General features: G+C 39.1%; 1 protein-coding gene across 1 annotated transcript in view; it reads right to left on the bottom strand.

The window, feature by feature from the left end:
• The window catches only part of LOC131679305 (uncharacterized), a 615352-nt gene that overhangs the window by 201185 nt on the left and 387061 nt on the right, over positions 1-27106 (bottom strand). The window contains exons 10-12 of the mRNA XM_058960013.1: positions 24614-24880; positions 24224-24514; positions 9222-9356 (exon numbers count right to left, since the gene is read on the bottom strand). Of these exons, the coding sequence (XP_058815996.1) occupies positions 9222-9356; positions 24224-24514; positions 24614-24880 (693 nt within the window). The remainder of the gene's footprint in view (positions 1-9221; positions 9357-24223; positions 24515-24613; positions 24881-27106) is intronic.

Raw genomic sequence — 27106 nt, 5'->3', positions numbered from 1 at the left:
AAAGTTATAGCATTTAATATATTGTTTCCTTATATTTTCCCATCACTAATCAGTAGCGACTGGCGCAATTGGCACGTTTTTCATGATGATCGGAGATTTGTGCTTTGTCGTGATTTGTTTTTTCATCATTTTTCTGCGGGGAAAGATTGGGGAAGGTTAGGGATATGAAAAATAAACCATTCGGAAGTATTCATCACTCCCAAGGGAATACAAGGCACTTCACGATGAGCGGAAATATCAACACCCCTCTGAGGATAATGAGATAATAGAACGAAAACACCCACCAGGAGATATTGTCCTACAAATTCGGATTAAACCGATTTAGGTTTATAAATTTTCGCCGTGACTTTTTGGGAGCCATAGTTCAGTTTGCAACCACTTTTTGCTAGATATTCCAAAGATCGGTGGTCGATACTGCAAAAATATTGTTGTATTTTCTCTGTAATCGACTTGGTTCTCAGAACTTCTCAGCAAACGTTATAGCTTTTTCCAAACAATCTTTGAGTTTCAGCTCCCTGGACATAGATTCATCTATGTATGGATAACCAAAAATCCGGATACGCAATTGCATTACTGCAGGTCAGTTACATATGAAATGATATGAATCTCTGTAATCGGATTCACAAAGATCACACGAATAATACTCAGCGCGCTGAATAGTAGCCATGTGATACTTGAGTTTGTAATGTCCAACAGAATACTCATTTTGCAAATATGCTTGGCAAAATGCAATAAATTCTTTGACATTTTCGGATTCACATCCGACAGAAAAGTTTGTGTTTGAATACAAGTATGTAAGCTACGCCATTTTTTGGCATATTCAGATGCAGCACACTTGCGTTTCATTACCAGTAATGCCGGCTTAACCGGACACCCATAGAAGGTAGATAGCATTTGAAATACTAAGTTCTTTGATTTGAGTTCGACATGCGATTACTAATTTCGATTTCGAATCTTTCGAACTAATTGTTTTTATGGTAGCCTGACAATTAGAGCAAAAAGAATTCTGTTACAGAAAATTCCCTGTTGAAGTGCCGATTGTATGCCACAAGGAATCGCCAAGGTTTCGGTTTGGAATACGGTACAGTATCTACCAAGCGATTGGGATTGGTCTAATCTCATTTCACAACAATAGACACCAGCACCGGCTCGACCATACAACAATGAACTGTTAGTACTACGTATTCTTCAAGTTATCGCTCTATACAGTCACACATTCATTCATCGCGAGGAGAAATTCTCACATTGAAATGTACTCATCCCAAGTAATCATTTGGGCCACAATCTTTTACGGGTAGTTGCACAATCTATTGGGTTACTGTTCCAGAGCCTAGTGACCTTAAGACGATACGCACAAGAAAGTACTTCTTGATTCAGAAAAACACATAGTAGTTTCATGTTCGAGGGTGCCTCCAGAGCAACAACAAATGTTGTCGGGAACGCATTAGTCATCGCAATCAAGACCATCGTCTGAAGATGGTTTAATTTTGATTGGATTGTCGTGATTTCTCCATTCTACCACCAAGCAAGGCACCCGTATGCCAGTATTGGTCTAACAATTATTGTGTAGATGCGCTGAACGTACTTGGGTTTGAGTCCCCAAAATTTGCCAAATGCTAGCCTACATTGGCTGAAGGCCATACAGGCTTTCTTGATTCTAAAATCGATGTGAGCTGTCCAATTATGTTTTGAGTCAAGAATTACCCCAATGTGCTTAACTTGATCTACGACAATCATTTCACAGTCAAAGAACTACGATGGACGAGCTCCCGTTGTAATCCTTCTTTGCGTGATAAGCACCATTGATGTTTTATTTGGATTAACAGATAACCCAACATGAAGACACCATTGCTCAACAACACATAAAACTTGTTGCATCGAATCAAAAAATGTGTTAATGCATATACCGGTGATCATTATATGATAATCATCGGCGAAATCATACGTCGGAAACCCAAGCTCATTAAGTTTCCTCAACAAACCGTTGCCGACAAAGTTCCATAAAAGTGGTAACAGCACACCACCTTGAAGGCATCCGTAGACACTCAGTTTCCTTATCCTTACTTGTCTTTACGATAAGCGTAGATGACGATTGCTTAGTATTGCGTGTATCCAGTTTTTGATATATAAAGGTAGGAGACTTCGTTCTGCTTCGAAAAGCATCTTCGATATCAAGAAAAACTGCCAAGCTCGATTGTTTATGGGAAAAAGTTTTTTCAATGTTGCACACAACATTGCGTAACAGCGTGAAAATTACTAAACTTTTATTAGTTACAGTTAGCTGAGAATATGATAAATTATATAAAACTTTATACTGTACTGTACGTTAGGGCATTGCAAAAAAAGCCTCTTTTTTGAAATCTCAAAGGCCCTTCCTTTCATATTGTGACAAATGTCAAAATAAGTTCAGATGCCAAATTTCACATCATTTGGACAATTTTAGACCCCCGCCCACTTCACTTGAAGTTTTTGGAATTGGCACAATGGGAAAATAAGAGGAAAAATTTCTTAATTTCTTAATAACCTCTTATGCAAGTACTTTTTGAACGTGGAAAATTCTCAGATACAAAATGGATATAGATTCGTTACAGGTAAAATTCAGAAACATCCGATTTTGTGACATTTAGGCTAGATTTTTTTTTTTAGAATCAAATATCCCAATTCCACAACTTCTTCTATTTTCTCTAAAATAAAGCATTTACTGTGTGATTCCTGAACATTTTCAGACGCTAAAAACACACCATTCATTCACAGTAATGCAATCGAGCGAATTTTTTCCGCGTCGCTTCGATATTTATACACATCAGTAGCAGAAGTTTTTTTTACCCCCTAAGGTGAGCAAGATCGGGGATCAAATAAAAAAATACTATCGCGATTAGTGGGCGGGCATAACTCAGTTGGTTAATCTATTACCTTGTTCGCGGCTCACCTGAGTTCGATTCCCCAACCCCGCACATAGGGTTAGAAACATCTATAATCAAAATAACCAACCAACTGTCGACCTCACGCAAATTCGGAAAGACTTAAAATGGAAGTGGAATTTGATCTTAAGGCAGTATTCCACGGCGAACTACATCATACTAGAAAAGCGGTACTAATAACGTTCAATATTGCTATTCGAGAGAGAAAACTTTATAGTGATGAACAACATAGAACACGACGTCGAATGCGATATCATTAAATCCAAGATCCCCGTATGAATGGACAAAGATATGACTGAAATTCGCCTACATGATCTGGCACTGCGCACCAACTTCGAGTACATTAGAAAAATGTGTCGAAATACGGACAAGTGTAATTCGGAATGAGTCCTACCTGGAGAAACTTTTTCCTGGAATTTTCAATGAAATTCGTGTTGTTAGAAACAGTTGAACCAATCTATATCTTCTTACTTCAACGTCGAATGCAAATCTGCTCAAGATATCACATACATTAAAAATGCTGGGGGTGCGCATAGCGTAGTTGGTAAATCGATTGCCTTGTACGCAGCGCACCTGGGTTCGAGTCCCAACCTCGCACATAGGGTTAGAAATTTTTCTAACCCGAAGAGGCGAATGACCTTAAGGTTAAAACCTCTATAACCGAAATAAAAAAATAAAATAAAAAACGCTATTCAAATATCCTAAACAGACGGTCGCGTAACATTTCTGCAGTCAGACGCCACACTGCGGTAAACCATGTGCCAATACTGCTACAGAAAATGGATCCATTACAAGACGCACTATCAAACCGCCTTCAACTGTCAAACCACAGGCAACCGGTCAAACTATAATCCTCGACAATATGGTGGATTCAATGGTATTACTCTCTCGCTCGACTTCTGTGTATTTATTAGGTAATAAATTTCGATTTCCGTTTTTTTAATTTTTGGTTCAGGAATCAGAATATATTGGCTCAAATGGCACGTTCCCCGTATGTAGTCGGGGATTTGTGCCATTTCAATATATACATACTGACTTAAATATGCATACTAAGATACGTACATATACATATTAGACCGGCAACTTTTTTCAGAACACTCCTAAATCAACTGGTAATTAGCTTTAAAAACCATCTGCCAAATATGAGATTTTTCCTATAGCTGTAGTTCACTCACAAGAGTTTAGAAGTTTCTATGGTGAAATATATAGAAAATCAGAAATTAAAAATCAAATTCCAATAAAAAATTCCACAATAATTCTGCATACCTCAAAACTTACAGTGACGTAGCTTATTTTATAACGAACAGCTTTGTTGAAGAATGCATATTGATTGGAGGTTCCCAAGAAAGTTATTTAATTTTGAAGAAAAACGGATTTTTTTGAAATATCCTATTCTAAGCATGTGCGAGAAAGAGAGGAAACACATAACTTTACATGAGAATATCTTTTTACTACAAAATAGGATCAATTGGCAGTCTTCGGCAATGTTGATTCTTGCACTTTAAGCTATATATTTACAAATTTTGGGATGCACAAGATGATACTGTCATTTTTACTGAATTTATTGTTTCTATTGCCAATTTTTCATATATTTCCACATACAAACTTGAAAATTCTTGTGAGTAAACTAGAGTTATCGGAAAAAGCTCATATTTGACAAATGGTATGTGAAGTCAATTACCGTTGGAGTTAACAGTGTTCCGAAAAAAAAAGTCAAAATTGTTGCCAGTCTAGCGGGCAAACTAGCGGGCACGGCACTTTTTGAGTTCCTTTTGTGGTACCAAATGCCTGAGCAAAATTTGGTAGCGGTTGGTTGCTTCCCGGGTTTGCGCATTGCGTTCAAATTTTGCATGGGATTTTATATGGGGAAATCAATTATTTTGCATTTACGTTAACAAAGATCGCTATTTTACTGAATATGAAAAACTAGCTTTATAAAACTATAGCTCAAGCCTTGGTTAACAACTTTGTTGAAGACCGTAACTAGCTACGAGTTTTCAAAAAAAATAGTTATAACGATTTTGAAAGTAATCAATTTCTGCATTTGGATTTTACCATAATAAAATCCAAATGCAGAAATTGATTACTTTTTCCAACACTGCCAGTGCACCACCGACATCGACATTAAAAACTTAAATAAATGAGAATTCATTCATCGCAGAGACTTGGTACCTTTGAATGAAATGTTCAGAATGAGTTGCTGAATAACAGAGACGTAGTCAGAAAATGAAAAGAAGAAGGGGGAGGGCTTGTGTACTCCCCAGCCCCTATTTAGATTGTTTTGTATAAGACAAAGAAGTCCTTGTCAATGTCAATGACTGAACTTTCTTAATATGTTGATAGACCCAAATATGAATCATTCTACAATCTTTGTTGTGAGAAATAACATTTACAATATTTAGGATTCACACCTACAAATTTATGTGTTGTTTTTGCTTGAGGCAAACACTAACTCAAGCCTGAAAATCGTGTTGGGTTCTAACCTGAAGTATATTTCTGGTTCACCAATAACACTTCTGTGATTCTCAAACGAAAACGTCAATATAAACAATTCCGAGACTTCAAGGAATTTAAGGATATGCATTTTTTTAAATTCTGACTCTCTGACGGCTAAGAAATAGGATTTTAAAATACGTGAAATTTATAAACCGTTGTGCCATTTTAAATGAGATAACAATAGAGCCCTTAAATAGTAGCACTCAAACACGTAAGATTAATTTTTAATTCGGCGGTATAAACCTGCGTTGAAGATGTGCTCCTTATGTTTTACTAAATTATCTAAAAATGGAACTGGGGAGTACACAAGCCACACCCCTCTTCTTTTCATTTTCTGACTACGTCTATGTTATTCAGCAATTCATTCTGCACATTTCTAAGTTACCAAGTCTCTGCGATGACTACATTCTCATTTATTTAAGTTTAAAGTATCGGTGTCGTGGTGTACTGTTGACAGTGTTGGAAGAAATAATGAATTTCTGCATTTGGATTGAACCATAAATTTTAAAATCTTTATAACTATTTTTTTGAAAACTCGTAACTAGTTACCGTCTTCGACAAACTTGTTGACCAAGGTTTAAACTGTAGTTTTATAAAGCTGGTTTTTCATATTGAATGAAATAGCGATCTTTATTAACGTAAATGCAAAATAATTGTTATCCCCATATAAAATCCCATACAAACTTTGAACACAATGCGCAAACCCGGGAAGCAACCGACCGCTTCCAAACATTTCACAGGCATTTGGGACCACAAAAGGAACTCAAAAAGTGCTGTGCTGAAAAATGTTATATTGGAGCCACATATGAATATATAAGCGTGATATAATCGAAACATTACTGTACTAATACATTTAAATATGGGTATTAGTATTACACGTGAAGTGATCAAGGCACGTGTAATCGACCTTCACGGATTTGAACCAAATTTGGAGAAATTGTTCATCTAGGGCCAATATATAAAAATCCAAATTTTTGTGTCAATTGAACCACCCCTCGGGTCATGGGAGCACCCCCCGTTTTGACAAATTGCCAAAATTCTTGATTTTCTTTAGATCATATCTTCGGTTCTATTGACTCTAGAATCAAACCGCTAAATGGATTTTGAAGAAAATTATTCAAGGAGTCTAGAAAAAATATAAATTTTTGGCGGCAGTGCTGCCAACTATGTGATTTTTTCAGTTAAATTATAAAAATTAATTTTTCTCCCAATACATATATTTCAATTTTGAAAATTTTAATTCCATCGTGTTCCTTAGACGTTTTTCCTTAGACGTTTTTACATAAGAAACACTTATAATCTCAATATAATTTGAGCGGATCCTGAGATACACCGTTTTGAAGGGAAAAACTCGCAATTTCCCATATAAAATCACAAGCGCACAACACTAAAAAACCAACTCGGGTATTCTGAGTTCAAACATGATTTTTCGTAAAGTAGACGAGAAATGATGAAAAACTACGTTTTTGGTTTGCTTCTAGCAGATCAGGGTCGATTTTTATGACCGTTTGAAGATTTTCTCAATTTCGGCCAATAAAAATGGATTTTTATATGAGAAAATGCGAGTTTTTCCCTTCAGAACGGTATATGTCAGGATTCGCTCAAATTATATTGAGATTATAAGTGTCTCTTATGTAAAATTGACTGAGAAACACGATGGCACTAGAATTTTCAAAATTGAAATATATGTATTGGGAGAAAAATTAATTTTTATTATTTAACTGAAAAAATCGCATAGTTGGCAGCATAGCCGCCAAAAATTTATATTTTTTCTAGACTCCTTTAATAATTTTCTTCAAAGCCATCTAGCGGTTTGATTCTATAGTTAATAGAACCGGATATATGATCAAAAGTAAATCAAGGGTTTTGGCAATTTGTCAAAACGGGGGGTGCTCCCATGACCTGGGGGTGGTTCAATCGACACAAAAATTTGGGTTTTTATATATTGGCCCTAGATGAACAATTCCACCAAATTTGGTTCAAATCCGTGAAGGTCGGTTTCAAGTTTGCATCTTTTTTTGATCACTTCGCGTGGAATGACCCATATGATGTTCCCCTACAACCAATAGACGACGTTTACACCAAGGTCATTACGATACACAATAAGCATAAAAAAACAACAGTGAAAGCCAAAATTGCTCTAGCAACATCGACATGGACGTACACAAGAGCGAGGGAGAGGGCAGCAAACGATGAAGTGAATAATGGATATAATGATTATTCCCCGAAAAAGATCATGCGCAACAACAAGCAGTGTGCTCAGTATAGACTTCCACAATAGTTTTCGATTTTAAAATTGTATTTATTTGAAATGATTGTTTTTTTTTTGCGAAAAATGCGAATGAGCCCCGATGTTAAAACTTCTATAATTATATAACAATATTACCGAGTAAATTTAAGCACTTTTGAAAGAATTTTGATCAAACCTCACAGCTCACCCCCTCCCAAATAACATTTCTGACTACACCACTGAATCTTCTCTAAACTGTTATGTGATTTTGATTCCCTCCCAGTGTGCGCCTGTAAGCGGCTGAAATTTCCCGGTATTATGATTTAATATGTTAAGAAGGCAAACATTTAAACAGAAATAAATTATTCAACCGCGTTGAAGCGCATGAATTTTTCATTCGCTAGAATTTCCTCGTCATTCATCTTCATAGTATCTTCATTCGAGGCAGTGAATGATTTCGAACGAGTTGGCTTTTCATAATTTCGTATTTTTATTTTTCTCCCCCTACCAAATGGTTATAGTATGCTGCTCGATCTACTTTCGGCGTTGTTTTGCGCCGGGAGTTGGGAGGAAATGCAAAGAAATGCCGGAAACCAACGGGGAAAATTTCATCATTTGGTTTGTACAAACCGACATGGTTGGATGTGGAATTGTTGGGAAAGGGTATTCTGCTGTTGCAGTTCGTATATCAAGGTTACCTGTACGAGATTATAAGAGATTATTTTGAATGGTTTGAGGTCATGGCTAAAAAATGCTACTACCAAGTAATATGATTAGTTAAAGCAAACAGGATATGTTTTCATTTATGATTTAAAATGTAGGATTTTCAAAAAACCGGATTACGTATGTAAACAATAAGAAGCAAAACAACTGGAAAGTTGTCCGATAAAAATTATTATTTCGACTTGAATTATAATTACAAAACATGAGATCATCTGTATTTACAAGGTGAGATATCGAACACAAAAGCTTTGAATAAGTTGAAGGTCATTCGGTGCGATACTGTACTATACAGTTTTGGTTTTCACAGTTTTAAAGTTCCAACGCATGCCGCAGCAAATGAAGGGTTTGAATCTTGCTCAATCGAAGAACTTTTTGGGTTGAAGTAATTTAGATCGCACAAGTGCATCTTCATCTGGCAATCGCTCCCTCTAGATAAGTAACTGCATGAACGGTGTAAACAACACTTCATTGAGAAACAGACCAAGTCCTATTTGGAATAGAGTACCATCAGAAAGTTGAATAAGAAGGCCAAGCAGTATCTATCTATAGTACCACCTGGTAAACTCACTCTGCTGAAAGTTGCATTTGGCGAGAGACCCAACCACTCATTATCATAAAACTTGTTCTGAGCTAAACATGCCGGCGCAAACATTTGCATTCTAAAGAAGGACTGGCTGCCTGGTCAGAGACTTCTATGATACACTCCACAGTACATATATTCATTAGGCTTTCATCCGGAAAGATAGCCCGGTGCCCCCATCATCCCTCGGGTACACGGCAACCAAAAGCACTCCGTAGGACCGACCTGTTCGGGGTGTAGTTAGTGGGTTAGTTAGTTTATCATTACTCACCTCGAGCAGTAGTCTTAGCAGTACGCCACCCTCACCGGGGAGGAACCCGGCGTAGTGTTTCATCGCATATTCCAAACACGACTGCACCACGTTGGTGCCATTTGTTTTCTGATAGCCAAAAGTAAGCCCACGGAACTGTTATTTGGGTAAGGATTTTTTCTCCATTCATTTCACAATGTTATTGTTGTTGTTTGTAAAGCGAGTGGGTGGAATTTCGGGATAGAGTTGTGGTGCGGTATTCCATTGTGGGGTTGGCAGCAATTTTTTTACATGACGATGATTTTTCTCGACAGCCAAGCGTTTCGACATTCAAGTCGATGGTTGTAACGTGAGATTTGGTTGTCCCGGTGTCCGTGAATACCAGTAAGCCGAAGAGCGTGGAATGAAAATAAAAAGAGAACAGAGTTAACAAACAGTGGAAATGCTTTTCGCGGAGGTTATAATAAACAAAAAGTTTTCATAGGGATTCTTTAGAATGCGGTAGGTTATTTTGAATGAGATAACAACCGTGAAACACATTTGGCCTGCGTTAAGCCAAACCGAGCTAAGCGCCATAATTTTTTTCGTGTATTTTTCGTACCAAAATTCATTTTTCGATAACTTACCATTTACATAGAAAGTCAAAGAACATTTGCTTGCTTTCGTTTGCTATTTGAGCTCCCAAAACATAATAAATATTAGAGTTCCTGGTGTTACATGGGATGTTAAAGCGATTTTAGATAAAGTACCTCAAAATGGCGCTTGGTCCTCTTTGGCTTAACACAGGCCATTTAGAGCTCTGCTTCTCTAGCAGCCTAGTAATGGAATTTATTAGAGTAAACCTTATTTGCATCTCATTTCTATTTCAACTATAATGTATTTCCTGCTAAAGCAAAGCGGTGGTTCTACATACCATTACGGAACTTGACCTTTTTTGAGTAACTAGGTAGTAGATTCTAATGTATAGAATTAATTGATTGTCGGAATCCACCCCGGTGGGACCCAGAAAGTATGAACATATGGCACATGTATGTGTCTTTTGGCACCCACTGATGCATTCTTCATTTTTTTATGAACTTACACTAACCTGTGTACATAAATAATGCCGTGATCATAATAAACTGCATATGCGTTAACATATGTGTTTCTAAAAGTTTTTTGTGTATAGTTGATACGGCTCAACGCGTTAGCATAACTGAGCCGTGGATCTTTTGTTGTTTTTAAACAATGAAATAAAAATGATGAAGGAAAGAAAATTACATCTCCCAATCCTCATTGGGTCTTATTGACCCAGTTTACTGCCGCGTGTTGAGATCTTCTTTCTTGGCGGAGAAGCTGTGTTGTTCGCTAGATTAGTTCAATTTTTGCCTATTAACTTCACCAGATTCTTCTGATTCCTTTTATGGTTCTTAGTAATCGTACAAATTTTGGTACCGATCGGTTGCGGTTACGGACCCTCCAAAAATTTAAAATTATATATGGAAATTAGTATGGAAAATCGGTTAACATTGAAAATAAATTCTCAAAAATTCACACCATTAATGAACTAATAAGAACAATATAAATTTCTAAAGCTATTCTTCTGGTGAACATATTCGAGGAACATTGTAAGTTTGTGAAACTTCGCTGAGAAAGGTTATTGACAAGGAAGCAACATGACTTCAAACGAGTGGATTTTATTATTAATCATGGCAGCCCTGTTTGAATAGTTCACAAGAGAACTTACAATGTTCCACGAATATGTTCATTAGAAAAATATCTTTGGAAATATATAGTGTTCTCATAAATTGGTTGATGAGGTGATTTTTTGAGATTTTATCTTCAATGTTAACCGATTTCTCATACTAATTTCCATATTAACTTTGACATTTTTGGAGGGTGCGTAGACCAGGGATTAGAGCAAATATAGAGAAAAACGCTCTTTGAACTTTTCATGCGAACCACCGCTCTTCTCTTTCACAATAAATCTCTTCACTCCGATATGTGTCACTCCCATATGTGCGTTCTACTCCATGGCTGCACACCTCAAAGAGTAGAAATAAATAAGCTCTAAGTGTGAATCTTGGTCTCATACGCACCGAAGCAGAGAAAGCAACAAAAAACATTTCAAAAACGTTCTTCCGATCGATCTTTATCTGAATTGTAGTTTGATTCTCCTTCCTACACCTGTTGGCCAGTGAGGGGAGGTAAAAAACCTGTTTTAATCCACCTAGCGGTGCAATTGTGCCTTTCTCATTTCTCTAAACTATGGCACGGAGGCTTTTTATGTTCAACATAATTGTGGAAATGTCCATTACATTCTTAGTACACTTTGCACTTATATACAATGGCATGCCAGCCACGAACTTGATGAGCTACGTGTCGACGGTGAAACACTTGAAACAAAAAATATCATACTCCATTAGCCTAATCAGCATTAGATCAATGTTATCTGCTTGCTAACTCATTTTGTCATGCGGGGGTGGGTATGTGAGGAGGGCGAAAGTCCCATGAACGAACGACTCCCCAGCTTAAATTGGTATGCTTTGTGATACAGTGGTGGTTTAAAGATGATGGGGTTGAAAGGGGGGGGGGGGGTATGAGGGCTGGATGGGGTGGTGGTCTGAGGGGTGATTTAAAGAGATTTTTAAAGGAGGGGAGTGAACAGTAGTTGGGGGGGGGGGGTGTAACCCCTCTCCGTAAACCATCAACTACGCCCCTGTTAAAATCCAGAAACCTTATGCGAGTCAAAAAAAATTAGGTTGACGTTTTTCAGAGTGATTGCATAACCTTTCTATATGAGAAAGGAAAAAAGGCAAAAATGTGCCAACATCCAAAAAAGTGAACCGTCGTCAAATTTTTTTTCCAGTTTGCATCAAATCTCGACGTTTCATGCACCTTGAACACATTTAGCATCAAAAATAAAAACACATACAGACTTTTTCCGATCTCGACGAATTGAGTCGAATGGGATATGACACTCGGCCCTCCGGGCCGGGATTAGGTTGGCGTTTTTCAGAGTGATTGCATAACCTTTCTATATGAGAAAGGCAAAATGTGTAAAATTTGCAGCTCTTGGTGCACAGATCTGACTCTTTTTCGTTTTCAAGTTTCTCTGTGTGCGGTCGTTCTGCATATCGCAGTGTTTTTGTGCTGCTCTGTTCTTCATCGGTGTATTTCGTTCTTTGTGCACATTGTGTGAGCAAATAACAAGCCTGCCGTAGACACAACTGATCGGTACCAAAATTTATACAGGGTGCGCCAGCTGGATATATCCTTTTTTGAACATTGACCAACTCCTCCATTTTTCAGCTGATTTTCACAAGTAATCAAGTTTTTTTAGGATATTTTATGCCATTTATTATAAACCAGGTTTGGAATACAACGTCGATTAAATGACTACCCTTATTTGATATACAAAAAGCAGCTCTTTTGCGGGCATTTTGCATGACATTGGGCAGCATTTCGGGCTTAATCGCAGTAATTTCAGCTCGTATATTAGCTTTCAGTTGTTCAAGGTTCTTAGGTTTACTAGAATAAACTTTTCTTTTCAAGTAACCCCACTGAAAATAAGTCTGCAGTACCGTTAAATCCGGAGAACGAGGCCATTCCAAATCACCAATTTTTGAGAAAACGCGTGCTAGGAATTTGCTCTGAAAGAACTTGAATGTAGCGGCTGCGGTGTGGTAAGGTGCCTCGTCTTGTTGAAAATAGGAATCTGGGGAGTTGCTACAGACTCGTACTCAAAGAAATTCTTCACCAAATTACGGAATGTCTTGTTTGTAGGCGCCGAATGCCTGCCATATTTTTTATGATAAGCACACATAGTTTTCACTATTAAACGATCGTTTTTGATGTAAGCGATTTCAGCGCGTTCTTTTGGTGTAAATCGACTCATAGCTAAAATGGTAATAAATGACGTTTCAGAATTGTGTTTATCTGTCAAAATCAGCTGTAAAATGGCGGAGTTGTTCAATGTTGAAATAGGATACATCCAGATGACGCACCCTGTATAAATTTTGGTACCGATTGGTTTTGTCTACGAACCCTCCGATATATTGTATTGTATTATATTATATTATATTATATTATATTATATTATATTATATTATATTATATTATATTATATTATATTATATTATATTATATTATATTATATTATATTATATTATATTATATTATATTATATTATATTATATTATATTATATTATATTATATTATATTATATTATATTATATTATATTATATTATATTATATTATATTATATTATATTATATTATATTATATTATATTATATTATATTATATTATATTATATTATATTATATTATATTATATTGTATTATATTCAGGACTGTAGAGATAAATTACGGGCCCGGGGGGTCCAGCATAAGGGCCTTCTCCATCATTGTAGATTTTTCGAACACACAACTGGTTGAGCTCGTGTGAGTGTTGTAAATACAAAAGATTTTTAATTCATTTTTTTTCCGTTTATTTTCCGTCTGTCTCTGTCCGCACTGAGTACCTGTCACCGATACCAGAGAGGCGTTTTCACAACCAGATATCGGGTCATCAACACATGGACCTGGACCAACGGCTCTACTTCCTTTGTGAAGGAAGTCGTGACATAGGGTTTTCCCCCCAGAATATTTCATCGACCTCGGCTGGGATTGAACCTAGACCCACTGGACTAAGTGGTAGTCACGCTTACCACTCATCTAGCAGCTATCTACCAGTCTATAGTCATAATTTGGTCAAACAGGAATGCATGAAAACTGATTTTTGCGAGTCCCTCTTTTATATATTTGGCACAGTATCATCAAAAAACTCACAAATACAACCTTGTGCAAATTTCAGTAACAAAATAGAAACGCAATAAATTAAAAAAAGCAAAAAGAATATTCAATGGAGGTCGAATTTAAAGAAATAAAACAAAAAATAAATAAAGAGCAAACGAGAAAAAATAAGTATAGATAAAATGGAACAATAAGAGGAAGCGGAAAGTGACATTTAAAATAATGGAAATAGATTAATAACATGCAAATAATCAAAAACCTACTAATATCCAAAATATAAAACCCAAAGTGGAGAAACGACAGAAAATAAACAAAATTAAGACAATACAAAAGTTGAGGTTTGAAAAATAAATTTATAAATAATCAATAAATAGCAACATAAAACAGATTGAATAAATGAAACAATCAATGAAACAGAAAATGAAAAAGGAAATTAGACTAAATTTGAATAAATAGAAAAATATTGCAAAATGGTTGAAATAATGAAAAATGGGTAAACGATTCAAGCTATGATGGTGGCTACCCATATACCCATATATTATACATGTACCAAAGACATTTACAATCTATAACATATGTAGCTGTCACTACATGACATTTAAAAAAATACTCGAGAAAATGTATTTTAACATTTTTTTACCATAAAATCTCTTGAAGAAATTTTTTATTCCTTAACCTTCGGAAATATACAATAATAAAAAAGTTTCAAAAAGTGAAAAATGTTATCATGACATTTAAAGTGTGTTCATATAATAAATATTTAAATAATATGTTCAACAAAATTGGTAATAACCCACGAAACGGCAGATGGCGGCAATTTTGTTTGTGACCTTAAGCTTTATAACTACGCAGAGAAAAAAAATGGGGCTTTTCTGCATTCTGCTCCACTGGGCATCGGAATATGGTCATGCCTTCTTCGTAGAGGTCCCAGATTTGGAATTACGTAATGTAAAGCTAGATATCGAGATGTTTAAATGATCAAAAACAATGTACTTATGATCAAATTCTCTGTCAGTCCGTGTAAATAGATTTCCTACATTAATTATATATGCAAAATTGTACTACTTAAGGGAAACTGGGCCAATTCGGACCTAGTAAGGGTTTATGAGCTATTGAACTGGAACGTGTCAACCGATTCACAAATAAATTTTTTTTATGAAACCTGATCAATTGTGCACATTTTTTTCTAACATGACTTTCTCCGATTTTTTACCATATTGTGTATAAACGGTTCTGCGCAGAAGTACATGAAAGGTCCGAATTATCCCAATCCTGTTCCAATTAGGCCCGCCCATTTCTTATCGATTTTTTTGTAATATAAATGAATTCCTATTTTGCCCTTTAGTTATTCCGATATGATTTTCGTGAAATAATGTTTTCCTGAGAGATCGGTTGACTGCGCACACTTTTCTCTCAATCGGTTTTTCGTGATTGCGTATCAAACCGTATATAGGGCAAAAGGTCCGAATTGAACCAACCCATAATCTATTATTCACACACTGATTAAACGAAAACAGTTGATAGTCTTGCCCAAAACAAGATATTAAATAAAAGATATTATCCGACACATATAAAATCAGGATTGATTTAATTAACAGTTGGTGGCAATAAAAATCTTGTTTTTCGGCTTACACATTTAAAAAAAGCGCTCTGAAAAAACATTCGCCCCTAGCGCACGCAATCGAAAACTGAGAACCGCAAAATTTTGTGAGATAGAACAAAGCTACATCGTCGCTGTTGTGCTATCTTATGATAAACGCCATTTTTGGGTAAACTGAGTTAGATATGTCACATTACTTGTCTAATAAATCTCTACAAAGTGGCGAATTTTGACATTGGGCTTGATTACTGAGATATGATGGTGATGAGAAATTGTAAGTTTTTTTTCTTCAAATGACTGTGTCTGGGGATTGTCTTATATTATATTGAAGTTTAATATGTTTTTATATGTATAACTATCTGAGAAACACAATGGCATAATAATTTTGAAGACAAAAATGCACGAATTGTGAGAAAAATGCAATTTAAGTTTTAAACTGGAAATATAGCTTATATGGCAACACTGCATCCAAAAATAACTATTTTTTCAAGATTCTCCGACTCATTTCCTTCAAAATGCATCTCACCGATTGATTATAGACCAAATGAAGCCAAAGATATGAATAAAAGTTAACAATTGATGATTTTTTTATGGGAAATTTCCCACGCACGATTATGACACGCCATACAAATTTTGTCATCAATACACACCCACGACACGTGTGAGTGCGACTTTTGTTTACATTTATAGTAAAAACTCGCAACACAATCAACTGATCTTCGTAATATTTGAGAGATTAATACAGAATAGATAGAAGCATCAATTGTTTTCTTTGAATTTTTTATACCATTCGTAAGTTTCAAGATATTCAATCTCAAACTTTAAAAATCGTTTTTCTCGTAATGTGCAAAATGGCGGTTGTCATAAGATAGCTACACCAGCGACGACATGACAGCCATGAAAGTGATATATACGCTTTTAATAATATTACAATAGCTGAGAAACAGCTGGGGGTCCGAATTGGTCAACGATCTGAATTGGCCCCCTTCGCCTTATGTATATCATCAATTCGGTGCCTCTCAAATTGATATCTGAGCTGCTCCAAATTATGCGGTGGGCATTTGCATCACTGCCGAATTTGAGTAGAAACCCATTTCTTTCCCAGTACGATATAACCCTTTTGAAATCATCAGAAGGTAATGATTTATTATGCGGCAAATGGGCAGAAAAATATATTTTCCTTTTTAATTTTTATTTACATTATTGACGTATTTCCTGTTTATGTAATCAACAGTCATACATACGTCTCCCAACCTTTGAACGGAACGGATCGTTATATTTCACAGTGGTGCTCGGTGTGTAAATTTTAGTGAGTCAAGGTCATCCTTTGTTCGTTCGTTAGCAGCCGTTCTGCTGGTGCCGACAGTAAATCCAGTACATTGTTTTCGCTGGTGCGGAACAATCGACGTTGTTTGCAGATAAGTTTTGCTTTATTTTTTTTCCTCGTTTGCTTTCTTTCCTTTTCCCTACTTTTACTCTACCTTGTAATCAAATAATAAGACACATTCCCGTTTATATAACGCTCTGCCCTCGTGCTTAAATGGCCGAGGGCGAAATACCATCTGATGCAATCATGGAAGTCCCTGATCCCCCTAATACTCGCATTGCTCCCCGTATAAAGCAGTACCCAGAAGGTTCCTCTGGGCCATGGGTGGTATATTTTCGGACCGGAGAGAAACCGGTTAATATATTAAAACTTTCTCGAGATCTGACTGCTAATTACCCGGCCGTAACTCAGATAACACGTGTTCGGGCAAACAAGATACGTGTTCTAGTGAGTGATCTCGGCCAGGCAAACGCGATTGCTTGCTGTGAGCGCTTTACGCGGGAATTTAAAGCGTACGTGCCTTGTGTGGCCTGTGAAATCGATGGGGTAGTGTCCGAACCGGGCCTGAAATGCGAAGAACTGTTGGAGCACGGGGTTGGCTGCTTTAAGGACCCCTCTCTTGAACAGATTAAGATCTTAGAATGCAAACAATTGTATACCGCAAACACCGAGGGAGGTAAGACTACCTACTCTCTATCAGGCTCGCTTCGGGTGACATTCGCCGGGTCCTCTCTTCCCAACTACATCCTCCTTGACAGGGTTCGCCTACCAGTTCGCCTGTTTGTACCGCGGGTCATGAGCTGCAGCAATTGCAAGCAGTTGGGCCACACAGCCACATATTGTGGAAATAAGAAACGATGCGGCAAATGCGAAGGAGAGCATGAGGATGACTCTTGCGACAAAGAAACTGAAAAGTGTATTTGCTGCGGGGGCCCTTCACATGCTCTTAAATCATGCCCTGCGTACAAGCAGCGCGGGGATAAAATTAAGCGCTCCCTTAAGGAACGCTCAAGGCGTTCTTATGCAGAAATGCTAAAGAATGCTTCGCCATCTGTCCTGTCCGAAAATCCCTATGCTGGTTTGGCTAACGTTGAGCAAGAATCTGACGACCCACGAGAGGGAACATCTTTGGTTAACCCAGGGGAATCCAGGAAGAGGAGAAATCCAGCCTCCCCTACATTGCCTCGTAAGGGTGCCAAGGTGTCGTCCACTCAGAGTGCGCCATCTACAACCAATAAATCCAACGGAAGTGATGCACAAAAGCCGAAGCAATTTGCTCCAGGACTTGGAAATATTAATTCTAACAAGGAGTACCCACCACTTCCAGGGACATCCAAAACCCCAAGTGTCCCCTTTTTTCAAACAGATACTCAGTCCAGTAGCGGACTAATGAAATTTTCTGACATAGTGGACTTAATTTTCACAGCTTTCAATGTTACTGATCCTCTTAAAAGCCTTCTGATACGTTTTCTCCCTATAGTGCAAACATTTTTGAAGCAGTTGACTACTAAATGGCCCCTCCTTGCAGCGATCGTATCCTTCGATGGCTAAGTCATCGAACGAGGTCACCGATTCGATCACTGTTCTACAGTGGAACAGCAGAAGTATCCTCCCGAAAATCGATTCCTTTAAATTTTTACTAAATAGTTTAAAATGTGATGCTTTCGCATTATGTGAAACTTGGTTAACTTCCGATATAAATCTCAACTTCCACGACTTTAATATAATTCGTCTGGATCGAGAAAACCCCTATGGAGGAGTACTTTTGGGGATCAAAAAGTGCTATTCTTTCAACCGAATTAACCTCCCTTCGACACCAGGCATTGAAATTGTCGCTTGTCAAGTTTTAATCAAAGGTAAAGACCTTTGCATTGCTTCCATCTACATTCCTCCTAGAGCCTCGGTAGGGCACCGAACGCTTTGTAATATCACGGAATCCTTACCGGCACCGCGGCTAGTTCTGGGAGACTTTAACTCGCACGGTACGGTATGGGGCTGTCTTCATGATGATAATAGATCAACATTAATCCAAGATCTTTGCGATAATTTCAACATGACCATCTTAAACACGGGAGAAATGACGCGGATTCCTACACCACCAGCACGCGCAAGCGCGTTGGATTTGTCGCTTTGCTCGACATCGCTACAGTTAGATTGCATGTGGAAGGTGATCCCTGATCCCCACGGTAGCGATCATTTGCCTATCGTGATTTCAATTGCTAACGGTTCAAGACCATCGGAAACAATCAATGTCTCATATGACCTCACACGGAACATTGATTGGAAGAGTTACGCGACCGCGATATCCGTTAAAATCGAATCCACTCAAGAACTTCCTCCGGAGGAAGAGTACAGGTTTTTGGCTGGCTTGATTCTCGACAGTGCGAATCAAGCTCAGACTAAACCAGTACCCAGCGCGAATACCCATAGACGGTCTCCCACCCTGTGGTGGGATAAAGAGTGCTCAGAGCTGTACGCGGAAAAGTCCACTGCATATAAGGCCTTCCGGGAAGACGGGTTACCCGCTAGCTATCAACAGTACGCGTCGTTAGAAAGGCGAATGAAGAGTCTAATGAAAGCCAAAAAACGCAGTTATTGGCGCCGGTTCGTCGACGGGTTAACGAGAGAAACAGCGATGAGCACTCTTTGGGGTACGGCTCGACGTATGCGTAATCATAATAGTACCAACGAGAACGTGGAATATTCAAACCGTTGGATATTCGCTTTCGCCAAGAAGATCTGTCCGGACTCTGTCCCGGTACAGAAAACGTACCGCGCCGCGTCTTCTCACGATACCGCGAACGAAACACCGTTTTCGATGGTGGAGTTCTCACTTGCTCTCTTATCGTGCAACAATAACGCCCCAGGGTTAGACAGAATCAAATTCAACTTGCTGAAGAATCTGCCTGACACTGCAAAAAGGCGCCTGTTGAATTTATTTAACAAGTTTCTTGAGGGTAACATTGTCCCTTATGAATGGAGGCAAGTGAAGGTCATCGCCATCCAAAAACCAGGAAAACCAGCCTCCGACCACAACTCGTATCGGCCGATTGCAATGCTGTCCTGTATTCGGAAGTTGTTCGAGAAAATGATCATGTTTCGCCTCGACAATTGGGTTGAAGCAAATGGCTTACTGTCAGATACACAATTTGGCTTCCGCAAAGGCAAAGGGACGAACGATTGCCTTGCGTTGCTTTCTACAGAAATCCAAATGGCCTATGCTAACAAAGAGCAGATGGCATCAGTCTTCTTGGATATTAAGGGGGCTTTTGACTCAGTTTCTATCAACACTCTGTCAGAGAAGCTGCACCAGCATGGTCTTTCGCCAATTTTAAATAACTTTTTGCTAAACCTGTTGTCTGAAAAGCACATGCACTTTTCGCATGGCGATTTAACAACATCGCGATTTAGCTACATGGGTCTTCCCCAGGGCTCATGTCTAAGTCCCCTGCTCTACAATTTCTACGTGAATGACATTGACGATTGTCTTGCCAATTCATGCACGCTAAGGCAACTTGCAGACGACGGGGTGGTCTCTGTTACAGGGCCCAAAGCTGCCGACTTGCAAGGACCATTACAAAATACCTTGGACAATTTGTCTGCTTGGGCTCTTCAGCTGGGTATTGAGTTCTCCACGGAGAAAACTGAGTTGGTTGTTTTTTCTAGGAAACGTGAGCCGGCGCAACTCCAGCTTTTAATAATGGGTGCAACGATCAACCAGGTTTTCACATTTAAATATCTCGGGGTCTGGTTCGACTCTAAAGGTACCTGGGGATGTCACATTAGGTATCTGAAACAGAAATGCCAACAAAGGATCAATTTTCTCCGAACAATAACTGGAACATGGTGGGGTGCTCACCCAGGAGACCTGATCAGGTTGTACCAAACAACGATATTGTCGGTGATGGAGTACGGGTGTTTCTGTTTCCGCTCCGCTGCGAACATACACTTCATCAAACTAGAGAGAATCCAGTATCGTTGCTTGCGCATTGCCTTGGGTTGCATGCACTCGACCCATACGATGAGTCTCGAAGTGCTGGCGGGCGTTCTTCCGCTAAAAAATCGATTTTGGGAACTCTCATATCGATTGCTCATCCGATGCGACATTCTGAACCCGTTGGTAATTGAAAACTTCGAGAGGCTCGTCGAGCTTAATTCTCAAACCCGATTTATGGCCTTGTACTTCGACTACATGGCACAGAGCATTAATCCTTCTGCATATACTCCCAACCGTGTTCGTTTGCTAGATACTTCTGATTCTACTGTATTCTTCGACACATCCATGAAGGAAGAGATTCGTGGAATCCCGGACCATATACGCCCGCAGGTGATCCCCAATATATTTTATAATAAATTCCGAGAAGTCGACTGCGACAAAATGTTTTACACTGACGGATCAAATCTCGATGGGTCCACTGGCTTCGGTATCTTCAACAATACTATCACCGCTTCATTCAAGCTCAATGATCCCGCTTCAGTTTACGTCGCAGAGTTAGCTGCAATTCAGTACACCCTTGGGATCATCGACACTCTGCCCACAGATCACTACTTCATCGTTTCGGACAGCCTCAGCTCTATCGAGGCTCTTCGTGCGGTGAAGCCTAAAAAGCAATTACCGTATTTTCTGGGGAAGATACAGGAGTCCTTGTGTACGTTATCTGAAAAATCTTATAAGATTACCTTTGTTTGGGTCCCCTCTCATTGTTCTATCCCGGGCAATGAAAAGGCCGACTCATTAGCAAAGGTGGGCGCATTAAATGGTGACATATACGAAAGACCAATCTGCTTCAATGAATTTTTTAGTATTTGTCGTCAGAGGACGCTCAACAGTTGGCAAACCTCGTGGAGCAATGGGGAACTTGGACGATGGCTACATTCGATTATCCCAAAGGTATCAACGAAGCCTTGGTTCGGGGGGATGGATGTGGGTCGGGATTTTATTCGTGTAATGTCCCGACTTATGTCCAATCACTACACCATGGATGCGCATTTGCGGCGTATTGGGCTTGCGGAGAGTAGTCTGTGCGCTTGTGACGAGGGCTATCACGACATCGAACACGTTGTCTGGGTGTGCGCCGGGTATTGTGACGCCAGGTCTCAGTTAAAGGAATCCCTTCGGGCCCGAGGTAGACCACCCAATGTACCAGTCCGAGATATGCTGGCAACTCGTGATTTCCCCTATATGTCCCTTATTTATACCTTCATAAAAACGATAAATATCCCAATTTAGCCCCTCTCTTTTATTTCTCGTTTTTAGAGTTTCCTCCTGCCTTGTGGAACCGATCAGCTCCAGAGTGCCACTATGTAACCGCCGTCGCCCTTACCACTACGCCTGCATAGAAGGAAACTGAAGCGAGAGCGACTCGAGGTCCGATGACTTTTGAAGGATTCCCCGCGGGTCCGAAGAATACCATCCGCCAATCCGGTACTCGGCGACTTACTAGACTGAGGCGCAAATTTGATACGCTGATCTCCCCCCCCCCCGCCGTTCGAGCGAAAGTTGCAAGTTTTGCTCTTCTTTCCCTGTCTCTCCCCTGTCTTTGATACAACTGCTGCTACACTGATGCGGAAATAAGCCACCCTTTGAATATCTTGACCAAGCATAAGTTTTAGTTAAAAAATTCAAATTAGTGTTCTGTATTCCTAGTTTTAAGATAGCTATAATTTTTACTCTTTATTGAAACTCTTGTCCTCCATCTTGTAAATAGAATTGAATCCCTAGTTTTAAGATTTCTGTGAAATTTCTCATAAATATTTGTTCCCCCTTTTGTGTACTAAACTATATTGTTAGCTTTAAGATAACCGTAAAATATTTCGTAAAATACTATTACTCCCCCTCTTGTATATCAAAGTGAATCCCTTGTTTTAAATTTTTTTCATAAAAAAATCTTTTGGCCCTCTTTTGTATATTGAATCTTATTTCTAGTCTTAAGATAGCTGTAAACTTTCTTTTCCTTTGTAAAAAAAAATATTTCAACATTGTAACCTCCTAGTTTTAAGATATCCAAAAAGTAAAAACAAAAGCATTTGGGACCGCCAAGCTAACGCATTTGTGCCTATCAAATAAACGAAATGAATAAAAAAAAAAAAAAACAGTCATACTGACTGTGACAGAACAAATATCACGAGTTGTGAGTTAGGATATAAGACATGCCTCAATAGCATTATTTACAAGTATACATTTCACGTGGATTTGCTATGAGCGGAATTTTCGTAGCGGACGTTTAAACACGAAAAAGTGGAATTCGATCAAAGTGGCGTTTACATTTGCATACAAGGGCAATGGAGAATTCATTTATAAAATAACTCGATCCTAAACAGACTTATCTCTTCTGTTTTACAGTTAATCCAACCAGTCCAGCTTGATTTTCTCGTTCGCCAAACACCACTCAGTTGAACAAATACCAGATTCGATTAATAAACGCTATTGTACAATTTGTACTAGTCGAACTCAAACGCCCACCTTGCCCTAGCTAAAAATGTGATAAATATATGTGTACCAATAGAGATCGTCCATAGCCCATTATTTATTCATTTAGGCTAAAAGCTTTCGAAGCTCTGTCTTCGCACGGCCCAAACTTAGCAGCAATGAGAAAAAAAAACAGAGCTCCGAGTTCACGATGGAAATCGAAAAGGCAACAACGGCTAAAGAATGAAGCCACGGGACGACCGAAATGATGCTATTTTGCATAAACGGGAAGGATTTTTTCCCCAAATCGATAACGATAAAATAAGCCTTCCTACCGTGAAATGAGGGTGCCGTCACCCTGAAAAAAAAAATTGTCTTCGATAAATGGAAATGATGGTTCTAAATGAAGGTGGGATTCGGGGTTGTGATGAATATTAACGCCGTTGACTTGTGAATGGAGTTTTGTTACTGATTGGGAGCAACTGAGGGCATTATTAAAATAAATTCGTGCTTTTCCGGGGAAAATGAATGACTGGTAAAAAGTACATTGACATTTGCGACGGAGCATCAATGCGATGGTTGAGGAATCTGTTTAATACTACGTTCACACTATTACTTAAAACGTGTTTTAGCGCTATCTTGATGACGTTTTCCTTGTGGTTAAATATTAGAACGTTTTTGAAATCTGTAGTATAACCATACCAATTGCTGCGATAGCTAATTTCGGCCATGATTCGACCCCAATTTTCCCTACGTTCCACGTCTAAAGTTTATTTCTGTTAATCCAGCCAATAATAATAATTATGTACCAAAATTAAGTTAATAATATACTATACTATTATCTCGTTTCATCAAATGTAACCTGAAACCACAAATCATCACATCGGCTCGGAAACAAAAGAAAGGCTTACCTCATTCTCGATCTCGATGACGGCGTCCGGAACGCACTGGGAAAAATCCGGCGTTAGCCATTCCGGCCGCCCGAAATCCCTCTGCTCGCAGATCCTTTTAGCCTGTCCCTCGCCACGCTTCGGACAGTCGGCCAGAGCTGCCGGACCGGATGCACTTGCCGGCCAGTTCACTCCGTAATCCGTATTTTTCGGACACAGTGTCACTGATCCGGGCTCAACGACAGTTACGTGAACGCTTTTCGAAATCGGTGCAACAGAGTTCGAAACGATGCAGGTGTAGACGACGGATTTCTGGGGATGGAAAAGGAGAACCGAATAAAGGCAAAAGTGAGCCCATTAAATGCACGTACTCCACAGTACGGAGCCAATTGACATTAATCTTAATTTCACCTGGAGATTTTTCACTTTCAGGATGCTCCCGTCTGGATAGAGATCTTCCCACATCTCGGACTTGGGGGCTGACTGGAAAAGGGCACCATTTTTTGTCCAGCTGTATCCGAGCGTGCCGTACTGTTGATCGGAGTCCTGCGAGAGGCACCGTAGGAGTAGTGAGTCGCCTCGAAAAAGTGTCACACTCGGTGGATCCACTCGGAGCTGAGGGGCACCGAGGATTTGCACTTTCGTCGAGCGACACTGCTGCATTCCCATGTCGTTAACCTGAGGTGAGGCGTTGGCAGACAAAGGTTCGGATCGGAACCAACCCGTTTGGAGCATTTTTTGTTTGGAATGAGAAGATAAAAGAAACGTTAATGAATATAAATTCAATGGAAATAGAATTGTGTGTTTGTTGTAACCTCTGTGCTTGTTGACAGCAAGGTTGAAGTCTGATACGAGAGCGAAATAAAAATGCTAGGGTGCTGTACCAATTGAGCTGGATGATAAATGTATCAATTCTGATGTCTTGAGATAGACACTAGAAACCGTAATTTTATGTAATTTTGAAAAATTCTCAGAAACAGTTCCAAAACTAAGACACTAAAAATCGTTAAAATATGTTATCTGTTACAAGAAAGGCTATATTACATCGACGACAAATTACAATTTTCTCTAGTTACAAAAATGAATATTCAACATGCTAAGCGACAATCCCTGATAGTGCTGGAAAATGTAAGGTATCCTAGACAACCCGTTTACAAAGCGTAAAAGACGCTAAATTTGAGCGAGTAGGAAAATATTATCCAAAAAACTCGTCTCACGAAACTTTGCACGCATTTGCTAATCAAATCCTGTTCCACTGTGATGTAGGACAAACCTTATTTCAAGGAAAAAAATGAAAAGGAATATAACAGCGTGAAATCCAAGTTTGCCGTTGCGGGGAATGTTCGATATCCGAAAATTGCTCTAAACATTCTGATTCGGCAAGCGATTTGAAGATTCGGTGAAACCGTTCAACTTCTGTTTTCTTGATCAGGCGTCTTGCCCCTATTACTAGTTCTGTCGCATCACCCGAAGTTTGCGATTATTAGACAAGAGAGAACAACAAGTAAAGTGTGTACAAAAAAAGCTACTGATTTCTCTACTAAGCAAGAATAACAACTTTAGCTCGATTGACTTTCAGAAATCTTACAAACCCGTTGGGACTCGATATGATTACCTAGATCAAGCAAATACTATATTTGAGCACATGAAGCTAATAGGTTTTATTGCGGAATTGGTGGATTTTTGGACAATGCAAAATTGCAAATGAATTTGATTCAGAACGACTGACAGATGTTAACCCTCCGGAAGTCGCGCAAATGGCCCACTGAACGAGCAACCCCAGGTGCGCTAAAACGATTTCGCTAGATTTTCAGAGCCGCATACATTACGTGCGCTAGCGCGACCTCCTGGGGGTTGAAAACTGGTAAAACGGGATGGTAGGTTGTATTAATGTTTCGGTTCGTATTTCAAACTGTTGTCAGTTTGTTAATTTGACATGAGATTTTGACATTCAGTTGCTTTATAGTTGGGCAATGGTCTAATTTAAATGCGATCCAGTTAAACGGTGTCGAATCAGTGAATCACGACTGTACTAGTTTAACATTTCTAGCATCAGTTGCGTAGTAGCGTGGGGACAATCCCCCCCCCACCCGAAAAAATTTCGAAGAAATTTGAAAAAATTGAATATGTTCCACAAAAATATGCCTAATATTTTAAATGGAATTCCCAAGTTTCATTTGCAAAAATTATCTTCTGAGAATACTTCCTTGTAGAGAAAGTTGGCGGCAGACCGCGACACCTACCTGTCGGCTCGAGGAGACTAAGTCAACCGCCGAGGACTACAACGAGTAGATCGTGGCGAAGCGCGGAGCTAAATGGCTCCATATATTGTGACACAACTGGGAGCTTATTGGTCCACGAAACGGATATCGGTACCGAGAGAAATTCCGCCACATTCTGTAGTCCTTGACTGACGGCGAACATGGACTGGAGAGTGTGTGAGAAGTATCTCCATAGCGACCACCAGGCGATTCGCTACCGCATCAGCCAATGGAACCCTGATGCTGCACGGAGCAGGACTACCGGCAAGCTAAAGTGGAAGACGAAAGTTGTTAACAAAAGCCTGATCTACCAAGAAGGATTGTGATGGGTTACAATGCCACGAAAACTGGAGCCATGCAGTAGATGGCGTGCAGCTTACTGGTTAAATGAGTAGCTCAGTACGCTACACGCTGTTTGTCTTTGAGCCAGAAGGCAGGCTCAGAGAGTAAGATCGGAGAGTGAGAGAGAAGCGCAAACGACGTTTCGAGAAGGTAGGGACGCTTAAAAAACGGGAGATCAAGCTTAGCAAGCCAGTTTGCCATAAGTAGCTGTGCTGAGAAGTAGACGCCTATCCCTAGAGGATGCGTACTGAGTCGTCATGACGAACATGAGGGCCCGTCGACACCAGCTGAAAAATGGATA

The sequence above is a fragment of the Topomyia yanbarensis genome, chromosome 2, assembly GCF_030247195.1.
Source record: "Topomyia yanbarensis strain Yona2022 chromosome 2, ASM3024719v1, whole genome shotgun sequence".
Classification (NCBI taxonomy): domain Eukaryota; kingdom Metazoa; phylum Arthropoda; class Insecta; order Diptera; family Culicidae; genus Topomyia; species Topomyia yanbarensis.
Note: the sequence above shows the minus strand (reverse complement) of the source record. Positions and strands in the feature narration are given on the sequence as shown.